Source organism: Dipodomys ordii, unplaced genomic scaffold (genome assembly GCF_000151885.1).
Source record: "Dipodomys ordii isolate 6190 unplaced genomic scaffold, Dord_2.0 Scaffold47, whole genome shotgun sequence".
Lineage (NCBI taxonomy): Eukaryota > Metazoa > Chordata > Mammalia > Rodentia > Heteromyidae > Dipodomys > Dipodomys ordii.
The window spans coordinates 3,436,477-3,448,899 of NW_012267263.1; the positions used below are offsets into that span (position 1 = coordinate 3,436,477).

At 48.9% G+C, this 12,423-nt stretch overlaps 2 protein-coding genes across 3 annotated transcripts in view; both read right to left on the minus strand.

Annotated features, from left to right (window-relative positions):
• Positions 1-116: 116 nt before the first annotated feature.
• Ankrd23 (ankyrin repeat domain 23) lies at positions 117-5,985 on the minus strand. Its single transcript, XM_013019727.1, has 9 exons — positions 5,959-5,985; positions 4,166-4,312; positions 3,893-4,021; positions 2,984-3,109; positions 2,670-2,768; positions 2,474-2,572; positions 2,228-2,326; positions 2,052-2,150; positions 117-1,975 (listed from the first exon to the last, which is right to left on the minus strand). The coding sequence occupies exons 1-9, from the start codon at positions 5,983-5,985 to the stop codon at positions 1,880-1,882; spliced, it is 921 nt and encodes a 306-aa protein (XP_012875181.1). The 3' UTR covers positions 117-1,879.
• Positions 4,225-12,423, minus strand: part of Ankrd39 (ankyrin repeat domain 39) — a 14,756-nt gene continuing 6,557 nt past the window's right edge. Inside the window, exons 2-5 of one of the 2 annotated variants that reach the window (XM_013019830.1) lie at positions 10,544-10,647; positions 9,582-9,785; positions 8,197-8,374; positions 4,225-4,312 (exon numbers count right to left, since the gene is read on the minus strand). In XM_013019830.1, coding sequence (XP_012875284.1) covers positions 8,231-8,374; positions 9,582-9,785; positions 10,544-10,647 — 452 coding nt within the window. In that variant the 3' untranslated portion in view covers positions 4,225-4,312; positions 8,197-8,230. Of the gene's footprint in view, positions 4,313-7,292; positions 8,375-9,581; positions 9,786-10,543; positions 10,648-12,423 lie in introns of those variants that run through there. The other variant, XM_013019829.1, reaches the window with a different exon arrangement.

The following is a 12,423-nucleotide window of genomic DNA, read 5'->3' on the forward strand; positions in this document are numbered from 1 at the left end:
AGGAAAATGGGCACCCACTACCATGCTGGTTTACTCTCAGCAAGCTTTTTATCTCAGTTGAGATGGGGTCATGTGGACTTTTTGCTTGGTCTGGCCTTGAACTGTACTCCTTTTGATTTTCATCTCCTTAGTAGCTGGGATTACAGGTATGAGCCACCATACTGTGCTATTTTTTTCAAGCCTACAGTTGTCCAATTATCTTAGCTCCATTTGTTCAAAAGCCATCTTTCCACTCACTGAATTGCTTTGCACCTTTGCAAAGCTCAAGTATATCAAGGCCTTTGGCCCTGGCAGGCAGTCCTTGGTGCCCAATGTACTGTACTGGCTTAGCCCCGCCAAAGAAAGACAACTAGGCTGTGAGGAATAATCAGTTTAATGAGAAAAAAGTACTCCACATAAAAAAAGTGTTTTTGTCTGATACGTCAATATCCTCATTTTCTAGATAAGGCCCTTAGTCCTGAATGCCTGTTTTGCCTATGGCACCAGAGCCTGTGTGCACTGGCTGTGTCACCACAGGTCACTGCCTGTGGAAGGTGTGTGTGGCCCCGGGTTATGGAGCACTAGTCGCTTCTTTTTCACATAGTAAAGGTAACCTTGTTCTTAGCCTCAGAAGTTAAAGTCAAAGTTAGATTAAAAATTAACTGCTGCAAATTAGATGCCAACCCAGGTACCTAGGTAACCCAGGATCGTGTGAGGGAAACAAAGCCTTCATCTTTTTAATCCTTCTCTCAGTCTGTGGTCAGTTGGGAGTAGAGCTCTTTCAGATCAGCTTTCTGGCATTTAAGGAGCCAGCTCCGCCAGCAGTACAGGTCTCTGCCAGTGAAAGAGCAAGGGGAGAGGAGCCAGAAGGGAGCTTGTACACCACCAGTTAGCAGATGAGGGAGGGGAGTGGCGTGCTCCTCACTTTCCCTGTGACCCCCATAGGCCAAGTCCCCAGTTGCTCAGTGTGCAGAGTGGGATACAGGGGCCAGGCCAAAACATCTCCAGTAGTAGAGGACATTGAAGCCTTGGGCAAAATAGGGTTGCGGGCCACCACCTCAAGAATTGAGTGGGCCACAAGCAGTCCCTAGTACCCAGGCACTCAAACCCCTCAAAGGAGAGCCGCCAGCCAACCAATAAAAGTGTGGCAGGCTGGCCTTACCAACCCTTACAGAGTGAGCACAGGTCTCTCCTAAATAAGCTCTAGCTCAGGCTTCTGAGGCAACCCAGTAGGTACTGACTTCTCTGTGGGGTTTCAAACCTGCTGATGTGCCCTCACAGCCTGCCAGTACCCCCTTCAGAGTCCTGAAGACCAGAGATGGCTAGAGCTACTCCAGACACTATCAGGGTTGCCGTTGATAGGAATGGAGTTCCCAGGGGAAACCTCTCTTAAGGGCAGTGGCCAGCTGCATAATGCCTGGCACCTTCATGGCCTGCTTCCACTTTGGCTCCCATCAGGTCCTGGATATAATTGTCGGTCACACCTGAATCACCACCCACAGAAGACTGGCTTTTGTGGAAGGCCAGGGCTAGTCTTCTGAGGGGTAGCAGACACCAAGGAAGTCTAGCACCCAGCCTTGGGTAGTACCGGCCTGCTCACTTTCTGCTCTGGCTTTGGCTCTCACTCGATCCCCTGACCCTCCTTGGGACCCACTTTGCTTTCTGCTGCCCTCTAGTCCTCCGCCGTAGCTCTAGCAGGGAATGCAGCCCCACCTGGCACTGAAGCCCGGAGGCCTGCTTTTTCTACCTGCTGTGCCCAGTGTACTTAGTTCCCACTGAGGCCTTAGGCCTGAGGAAGCAAAGCCCTGAGGAGTCTGGACTGAGGGTCAAGAGACCCAGAAATGCAGTTGCAAGTGAGGGATTGGAATGGTGGCTGTGAGAACCCCACAGGTCCGAGTCATCAGCACCGGGTGCGGGGGTGCCCAACATGGGCCTGCAGTGCTTCCCGGATGCCCCGCTGCCAATCTCGTGACAGCTGCACTGGAGTCAGGGCAGCCTGGAAATAAGGATAGCAGGTCAGTGCTCCCTTTCTTCAAATGCTCCCCTGACCACCTTGCCCAGTTTGCACTCACCATGTTCTGCACTCCCAGCTTGGCTCCATAGAGCAGCAGCAGCTTCATGGCTTTGTAGTGGCCATGCCGCACAGCCTCGTGGAGAGCTGTATCCCCCTCCTGTTGAAAGAGAGGAGGTCACACTCCTGCCATCAGCAGGAAAGTCAGGGTGGCAGGCCTGTCCCTGAGCAGAGTACCTTATCCTGTGCGTTGAGGTGGGCTCCACACTCAATGAGGTGCTCCAGGCAGTCAGAGTGGCCGGTGCGTACTGCCACGTGAAGGGGGGTACTCCAGATCTAGGAGGAAGCAGTAGTCAGTGTTGCCTCTGCCTTCCAATCCCTGAGGATTATACCTTTTCTTCTGCAGGCCTAGCATCTGCTCGCCCCATGCTCTGCTCACGTGCTTCTAAGAGGCCACCCGAAGCGGGCACCTTGTCTCCTCACCTTGTCCTGTGCATTAACCTGGGCTCCCTGGTTAAGCAGCTGTTTGAGAATGTCCAGGTGTCCTCCACGGCAGGCCCAGAATACAGGTGTCCTGTCAAGCTGCAACAAAAAACAGCAAAGCCCTCTGACCTATGGCTGCTGGGCATATTGACTGTAGTACATTAACCACCAAGAGTGGCCTTGCCTAGCTTCTTACCAAGTCCCGAGCATCCACAGTGGCACCAGCTGCCAGCAGCTTGTTCACCAGTTGGATGTGACCCTTCAGACAGGCCCAGTGCAAGGCTGTGCGGTGGAGCTGTGGGCAGAGACGAGACAGCACAGTCAGTCTCAAGTTTACACCCTTCTTGTTCCCAGAGTTGCCTGTTCATATGGCAAAGAGCCTCTCCCTCCCAGTTCAGATACACCACCATATTGAAGCCATGCAAAAGAAAAGCCCTGATGTGTCCCAGGCCAGGACTAAGTGTGCACCGCTACAGATGCTATATAAGCCCATTCACCCACCAATACTACCTTGTCGTGAGCGTTAGGGTCCCCTCCATCTGTCAGGTACTTGTCAATCAGGGCTTCCTGATTTTCAGCAGCTGCCTTCAGGAACATCTCCAGGCCCACAGGCTCCCGCTGGGCCTGTGGCTGTGGCTGTGAAAGCAGAAAGACAAAGTCATTCCTCCCAAGACTGAGCACTGGACACTATAACTTCAGCAGTATATCCCAGTACACTCTGCTGTACTGTTGGTCTGTGCAGTATTGTTCTTTCATTCTCGAGTACAAATAGGAGTTATATGAGAGAGATGCGCTGACTTATGTCTCCCTCTCCTATTCATGTTGAAGTCGTAGCCCCAAGTACCTCAGAATGTGACTGTTTAGAAATTGGGGCCTTAAAGATATAATTAGTTAGGATGAGGTCATTACTGGAGTAGGCAACCCTTTCAATGTAACTTATGTTAAGAGAAGCTCTAATCCAGTGTGAAAGACATAAGCAGGGACCAGGGAAAGCATTATGTGAACAAGGCAGCAGAAACACCAGGAGCTGATGGCTCACACCTATAATCCTAGCTACTCAGAAGGCTGAGATCTGAGGACTGCAGTTTGAAGCTTAGGAACAAGAGATTGCTGCTAGCTAGGGAGGAAGGTGAGAATGGCCCCTCCCTCAGCTGTCAGAAGGAACCAGCTCTGCCAATAGCTGAACTTCAAAAACCCCAGAACTTCAGAAATCCAGTTCTGTGGCTTAAGATTCCCAGGGCACTTCATAACAGCTGCCCTACCAAATACATGAGGACTCAGATGGGTTCCATATGGCTTCCTGGGCACTAGGGGTTCAGTTGTAGCCACAACACCTACTCTTCTCAACCCCACAAGATAGGAGGCTGTACCTCTACAATTCCAGCCCGGGTACTTGAGTCACCCTAACTTCTCACTCACCTCAACCATGGGCTCAGGTTTCCTGGGGGGGACTCTGCGTCTCAGTCGTTTTTCTCTTCGTCTTTGAACCAAGTTTTCCAAGTCTCTCAGGTTCTCCAGATTTAGTCTGGAGCAGTTAAATCTTTCCAGCTGGGATGGAAAGAACGCACAAGTCAAGCAAAGGGCCCTGCTCAGAGGAGATGCCCAGCTGTTCAGGTTTCCTGAGGCTGGGCCATGATTCTGAGGCCCTAACATTCAGAGCTGCCCACATCTTAGTTCCCCAGCATCACTCACTCTCTTCTTCTTCTCTTCTTCCAATTTCAACTTCTCCTGGGCCACGGACTCTTGGCGTCCCAGCCTCCAGTCACTAGGCCAGCCTCCAGGATCAGGAGCTTCATGTCCAAACCCCAACACTTTCCTTTCAACTCTTTCTCCACTTACCTATAGGATAGAGTATAGATGAAAGAATTAATGAGATTGGAGGAACCCCTGGAAAACAATCCTGCAGTGCCAGAAGATGGCTGGCCAGCTGATGTACACAGATCACTGCTTTGGACCCGAGTGCCAGCCTGATCCACCCTTTTGAAAGTTTCTTGGCAAGTCCCTGCCTCCCCTGACACCTGTGGTTCTTACCAATTGTGGCAATGGCCAAGGCCCAGAGGGGCAAATGCTGCCGCCTACTTTGCTCCTGTCAGCAAGATCACAGGGTTGAGGCATGTGAGAAGATATTTATACTGCTGCCAGGCCAGTAGCCTTTGAGCAGATGACACCTTAGCCTCCCTCCTGGGCTGCTACCCTAAATTCCTATTAGATCACATCACACCGCCACCCAACCTGAAGCTCAGGGGTAAAGAAGGTGCTATGGGTAAATCCCTGGTTCAATTCTTGGCAAAGTTGTTTCTGTATCTTTAAAATGGGCTCAAACTTCCAGAACCCAGCGGCTCTTTCCTGTAGTCTTGGAATTTAGGTTTGAAGTCAGCCTGGGCAGAAAAGTCCATGAGACTCTGGCCCCCAGTAAACTAGCCGGGGCCGGGGGGGGGGGGGGGGGGGGGGGAGGGAGGAAGCCAGAACTAGATGTAGAGCTCAACTGGTTGAGTAACAGCTGTGAACTCAAGGCCCTGAGTTCAAGTCCTGGTGCTGGCAAGAAAAAAAAAGTACCAGTGATTCCCATCTGTAATCCTAGCTACTCAGGAGGCTGAGATATGAGAATCACAGTTCAAAGCCAGCCCAGGCAGGAAAGTCCATGAGACTCTTAACCTCCAGTGAACTGCCAGAGAACAGAAGTGGCACTGTGGCTCAAAGTGGTAGAGCACTAGCCTTAAATGAAAGAGCTCAGGGACAGGCCAAGTTCAAGCCCCATGACCAACAAAACAAACCAACACCAAGTGTTCTCTGAGCTACCACCAACACCACCATTAGTAGCACTAAGGAAGGTCCATAGTCTATGCCTTCTGGCAACCTAATCTGGCCCCAGCCAGGAGTGATACAGGCTGGGGCCCTAACCCATAGCAGGTATCCTCTATATCTTAGCTCTCTGAAATTGATATCCTAAAATGTTACTGGCATCACTATTCGTCACTGCCTAGGTAACCCAAGAACACACAAGCCTGTCCCGAAGCAGCCTTTAGACATCCCCAGAGCAAGTACTAGCACAAGGCTTTAAAGAAAAGCCCAGCTACACCTGCATCTTCCAGATAAACTTCCATGTCCCATTTCTACTGTCACAAACTAAGACACAACAGGAAACTTAAGGCGAGGATGTGGCTTAGAAAAACATCTCACAAGTGATGGCCCTGTGACGGATCCTAGTGCTACTCCCCGGCCTGCCCTCCCCCCTTCCCCCCCCAAAAAAGAGCTCACTTTAACTCAAGGACTTTTCACGTGTACCATCAGCCAACTCCTTTCCCATGTCTTCCCTCTCTTGCTCCCTGACCCCCCTCATCACCTTACATGAGACCAGGAAGGAGCTACATGCAGCTTTCTCCTACAGCCTGACTTGCCCAGAGACCAGCTGCCTGCTCTTGGCAGCACTTAGCCACTCTGCTGCAATGGTATAGATATGCCCACCCTTGGCCCCGCAGCCTCACCAACTGCTGAATGCTGATGAAGTCCATGGTCCCCCCTACTCTCCACACCCCCAGTGAGAGCACAGAGCTGCTCAGCCCTTTTATAGGAGAGCTGTCTCCTAGAGGTGGGCAGGACAGAGGCATGTGCCAGGGTTAGATGACTCTGGGGCCCTGTCACACTAACCAAAATACCAGTCTGGGAATGTGGCCCACAGAGGGCAGGAAAAGGAGCTATCTATAGCTGAGTCAGCTCCTGAGCCAGACACCCACTACTCTGCCCCTGGCCACATCCTACATCTACTGGTGAGGAATTTAGTAAACACATCCCGGGGTAAACATTTCCCAGTCTCCTGAATTTAGAGCCCACCTGTGAATAGGCCAGCCTCCATGTTGTGGGTCTGGCAAGCTGAGACACTGGGATAGCCCAGCTCAGACACCCCAGCAAAAGGAGGCTAGAATTCCACAGAGAACCTTGGGAGAGGTAGAAGACCATCTACTACAACAGGATTCTGTCACCACAGTGATTACCCCACCATCAGGAGCAAGCCTGGCCTATCTTAGATCCTTCTCTACTGGAGAAGCCTTCCGTGTCCCTGTGCAGGTCCCTACAGCCATTCCCTGGGCATGGAGGGTGTCATATGGGGAAGAAAGACTCAGAGCCACTCCATCCCATGTGCAGTGACCACCATACCTAGCTGCACAGCAATCTGTCTTCAACCACTCAAGTCAAATTAGCTCATTCTTCTGAAGCCATACAAACCTTCACCCAGCTTGGGCCTTGAACACTAACTTGACCTTTGAAAGGAAATTAGATAGCCAGTAAACAAGACTCCAGAGTTGGCAACATGAGCAGAGATGATCAAACGAGGGAGGGGAACTGTGGCTGGAGAACTAGCGGCCCCACGGGCTGCCAGATGTCCCTCTGACAGAAGCTGGCCGTGTGGAAGTGCTCTAGAGTGTTGAGAAAACTTAGGGAGACTTTGACTTTTTAACTACAGTTCTGCTTGGCAATAGTGGCACATGCCTATAATCTGAACTACTCAGAAGGCCAGGATCTAGAGGACTGTGGTTCATAGCCAGCCAGTCAGAAAAGCTTGCTAGAACCCATTTCTAAAATAACCAACAAAAAGCAAGGGCTGGAAGGATGAATCAAGAGGTAGAGAACCAACCATAAGCAAGAACACTACATGAGAGCATAAGACCCTGAGTTCAAATTCCATAACAACCCCCTCTAAAAAAACAGAAAAAGAAAAAAAAAAACCAAATCAGCTGCTAGTGGCTCACACCTGTAATCCTAGCTACTCAGGAGGATGCCATTAGACTATTGAGGTTTAAAGCCAAACTGAGCAGACAAATTGAAGTACAAGGCCCTGAGTTCAAATTTGAGGGTAGGGGGCGTGAAAAGATAATGTTCAAGAGCTCTTGATTATTCTTGCTACAGCTAGCAGTTTAATCCATGTCCTAATTCTTCCTCTGTATATTTTGTGTTCATACATCACCACAATTTGAAGAGGCATCATGATGTGGAGGGGACACTTGCTATTCTTCCCATGAGTCTGTGCTATACTCCAGTAATGTTTGCAGACTTGACCCTTCCCTACCAGAAAACAGGTCAGTTCTCTCAACCTCTTTTCTTTCAAATATACTCCCATGCTTCAGTACATATCTGGTGCTGAGGCCCTGTGCAAACTAGGTAAGTGCTCTACCACTGATATACACTCCCAGCCCGCAATGTGCATCTTTGTGAATGCTTCTGTATATAGACAGCTTTGTAACAATGGAAGGATCTCTCTAGGAAACTCCTGAGAAAGCACTCCTGTACAGTGCCTGCAACGTGCCAAGCACTCTCTTAAGTGACTTTCCCCAGAGCGACTCTGAGGTGGCTTCAATCAGTGCCACCAGATGAGAAAGCTGAGGTACAGATACCTAGTGTCGTGCACCAAGCTCACTGCTAGAGAGCAGATACTGCCACATTATTTCCTATTTCAGTACTTGCAGTTTGGAATTTTCATAACTCAGCCTCTTATCTTGAATTTTACCTTTGAGTGGGGGATGAAGTCAGAATATAACTTTATTTTTTTTTCCTAACTGGATAGATGTTGCTATGTGAATTAACTTTGAAGATGATCATGTGTCTAAACTTAAAGCTTTCAGCCTCTCCGAACCTCCTCCCTGGTTACCACGAGGCTCTTCCTATGTTTCCCACCCTGCAGTGTGGGTGCTGGACAATACAGGCATGTGAAGCACTAGTCTGTGTACCCTTCAAGGGCAGCTGAAGGGGGAAGGTGGTGCCTCAGCTGGCCAGCAGGTCCCATAAGTCACTGTCACAGGGCAGCAGGTCACATGCTAGCCGTGCTTTCCGGTCTCGGACGGCCTTCAGGGTCGGGCTATGTTGCAACAGTAGAGAGCAAATGTCCACGTGACCCTTCTCTGCAGCCTGTGGAAAGAGAAGCCCAAATCAGAAGGCATACCTCTACTGGGCCCTGCTCATTTTTGTTCCACTTTCAGGACCTTCTTGCTCATAAAACAGAAATCTGTTGAATGGAAACCCTAGGTTTTGAGCAGATCTCTAATTCCTACCAAATCCCAATTACTTATACACAGACTAGACTATCTCTGTCATCTGAGCATTTAACCCTACTTTTTCCTTCTAGTGACCTTTGCCCAGCAGCCATTCTTGCCTTTGGTCAGGTCTTCATACTAAAAACAAGTACAAAAAAGCCAGGTGCCTGTGGCTCACAACTACAATCCTAGCTACCTAGGAGGTTGAGATCTAAGGATCACAGTTCAAAGCCAGCCTGGGCAGGAAAGCCCATGAGACTCTCATCTCCAATTAATCACCAAAAAAATCTAGAGGAACTATGGTTCAAGTGATAAGAGTTCCAGCCTAGAGGGCTGGGAAGGTGGCTCGGTGGTAGAGTGCTTGCCTAGAATGCATGAGACCCTGGGCTCGATTCCTCAGCACCACATATACAGACAAAGCTGGAAGTAGGCGCTGTGGCTCAAGTGGTGGAGTGCTAGCCTTGAGCTGAAGAGCTCAGGGATGGTGCCCAGGCCCAGAGTTCAAGCTCCATGACCGACAAAAAAAAAAAAAAAAGAGTTCCAGTCTTGAGCGAAAAAGTGCAGGGACAACACCCAGGCTCCAAGTCCAAACCCCAGTACTGGTGAAAGAAAGAAAAAAAGTGGGGGAGAATGAAGGGAGGAGGGAAGGAAGGAAGAGAGGGGGAGGGAAGGGGGAAGGAGGGAAGAGTTAGGAAGGGGAAGGAAGCAAAGAAAGGAGGGAGGGAAGGAGGAAGAGAGGGAGAGAGAAGATGTGCAAGCAATTGGTAGAGTGAATACCTCAAAGGAGAGGCCAAGAAGACTGAGGGACTAGGAGAAAGATTTCAATGAAGGATCACCCTGGCTACAGCCTTGCAAGGGAGCTGGAGGAGAGGTAAAACAGTCTGCCTAAAAAGGAAAAAGAAAAGGCCACTATCTATCTGCATTAACTGTAGGTATGTGTACATTAATAAAGGTGAATGCTGAGACGAATAGGTGATTTCTATTTTTTTCTCTCTGCTTTTTGTTTTCTCTCTGTTTCCCACAATGCACAAGTTCTAACTTTTTGGACAAAAGGAAAGTTTTGAAGGGGAACAGGGCCATACTTTGTGTAGACTGGTCATGCCATCATCATCTACCAGCTGGGGGTCAGATCCATGTGAGAGCAGCAGGCGTGCAATCTCCGTGTGACCACAGTAGCTGGCCCGGTGCAGAGCAGTGGCTCCCCCATGGGTCTGGGCATCACACTTTGCTCCACTTTCCAGCAGGAACTGGCAGACGGCATAGTGCCCGTTGCGGCTGGCATAGTGCTGCAGGAGCAAAAACTGAGGTCAGACGGCAGGCAGGCAGATGACAGGGTGATTGTCGGTGGAGGGGTCTGAGTCATCTAGGGACCACCTGTAGCCGCTGAGTGACCGGGCAGGCCTCTCTACTCCTGCCATCAGTTTCAGCAGTTGGAGGAGTTGAATAATAAGTATTCCTAACTCTCAGGATTGTTAGGAAAATAAGTTGCACAATGGGTATGAACTCTATGTGTGTGTAGTGGTACTGGGGTTTGAACTTAGGGACTTGAAATCTATTGGCTTTTCTACTCAAATCTGGAACTCTACCACTTGAGTCAGACCTCCACTTTTGGCTTTTTTTGTTGTTGTTCTTTTTTGTTGTTGTTTTTACTTGAAGATAATAATCTCTTGGATTTGTTTGCCTGGGTTGGCTTTGAACTGAGATCTTCAGATTTCAGCCTCCTGAGTAGCTAGGATTACAGGCTTTGGCTGTACACTAATTAATACACCTAGATTTATTTGATGCTTAAAGGAGTAACTGCTGGTAGAGAGAAGATTCAGGCCAAACACCAATTCCCTCCTCAGAGAACAGGCAGCACCCCCAAACTAAAACTTCTCTCAACAGGTGTGATGGAGTATACCTATAATCCTAGCATTTGGGAGGCTGAGAAAAGAGGAGGATCCAGAGTCCCAGCCAACTTGGATTATATAGTATAAGATCCTCTCTCAAAAGAGAAAAAGAAAAAGAGCTTCCTTGTTTTCCCACTCTGCTCCTCCCAGCTCACCAGAGCAGTATAGCCAGCTGAGTCAGGCTGGCTAGGGTCCGTGGCCTTCTGGATAAAATACTTCACTCGGCCCAGGTCTCCATTCAGTGCTGCTGACCAGATTCCTGCAGAAGGCCAACCAAAGTACTGAGCAGTGCAACACAACCAGAGCCTTTAGTGCTTTCTCCACCTTTTGACCAGAATGTCCCATCTGTAAACTGGAAAATATTTTTTTTTGGGGGGGGGTCCAGTCGTGGGGCCTGAACTCTGGGCCTGGGCGCTGTCCTTCAGCTCTTCAGCTCAAGGCTAGCACTCTACCACTTGAGCCACAGCGCCACTTCCGGCTTTTTTCTTTTTGCTTATGTGGTGCTGAAGAATCGAACCCAGGGCCTCAGGCATGCAAGGCAAGCGCTCTACCACTGAGCCACCTTCCCAGCCCCTGGAAAATATTTTTTTATACAGCAAATATAAACCAAGTGCTTCCTCTGTGCAAGGATCGCTCTAGGTGTTGGTGACATAGCTGTGAACATGACGGACAGGGTTTGTCTACTCAGGACAATAGGACTGGACAGAAAGAGTATCTTGCCATGTATCCTAGCTGACCTTGAACTCAACATCCTCCTGCCTCAGCCTGTTCAAAAACAAAACAAAATCTTTCAAATACAGAGAGGTTGGATAAAGAATGGTGAAGATGTTCAAATATAAAGTCAAATTCTCAAATAAGAAAACTCCTGGGTACAAGTGGCTCATGCCTATAATGCTAGCTTCTCAGAAGGCTGAGTTCTGAGGACTGGGGTTTGAAGCTAGCCTCGGCAGAAAAGTCTGTGAGATTCTTAAAAAAAAAAAAAAAAGCTGACGTGAAGCGATAGCTTAAGTGGTGGAGCACTAGCCTTGAGCAAAACAGCTCAGAGGCAGGGCCTAGTCCCCACGACACACACACACACACTTTTTTTTTTAGTGAAAAGGAAATTGCCAGATTCTAGGAACAAAGTTAAAACCACAGACAAAACAATGAAAAGTACTGACTCTACAGGACCCTAAGGTACTTGGAACTGGACAGCCACTGCCCACCTCAAGGGGCTTTCTGTCACTGCCTCAGCAGGACGGGGAGTGACAGGTGCAAGCATGTGGCAGGAGCTAGAGCAGGGCTCTGTGTATGAAGCAGGGAGGTAGTGGAGCCCAAGCAAGGACCACTGAGACTGGAGAGCTTCACTCTTCCTCTGCGGAGAGCTTCACTCTTCCTCTGCGGAGAGCAGGAGGCAAGCTGCCATGCTCAGGCAATACACTCAACAAGGACCTGCTGAATGCAGGATTTAGCAACCCTAATCCAAAAATCCAAAATCTGAAATACTCTCAGCAAGTGGAAAATTCCACAACTGATTTGATGTGGTAGGCTGCAGTGAGAACACAGGAATAGTGTATAAAATGCATGAAGTGTATATGAAACATAGGTCAATTTCCTGCTTGTACTTAAGTCCCATCCCAAGATAGCCTAGTATGTACATGCAAATATTCCAAACTCTGAAACAACTCAAAACAGTTCTAGGTCCAAGTATTTGGGATAAGGGGTACTCAACTTGTCCCCTGCAGTGTTGTAGACACAAGGGATCAGCTGAGAAAAAAAATCCCCCCCCCAAAATTAGCTTTAATTCTAATGGAAAGTATCTATGTGCACACATCTATAACTTATTATATATTTATACATGGAAACTATATATTCTATATAATTCATACATATTGTATACATATATATCATATATATTTTAAGTCAAGTGAAGTGCTAAGTGTGCTAAAGAGAAATCAGAATCAGCCGGGCGCTGGTGGCTCACGCCTGTAATCCTAGCTACTCAGGAGGCTGAGATCTGAGGATCGCGGTTCAAAGCCAGCCCGGGCAGGAGAGA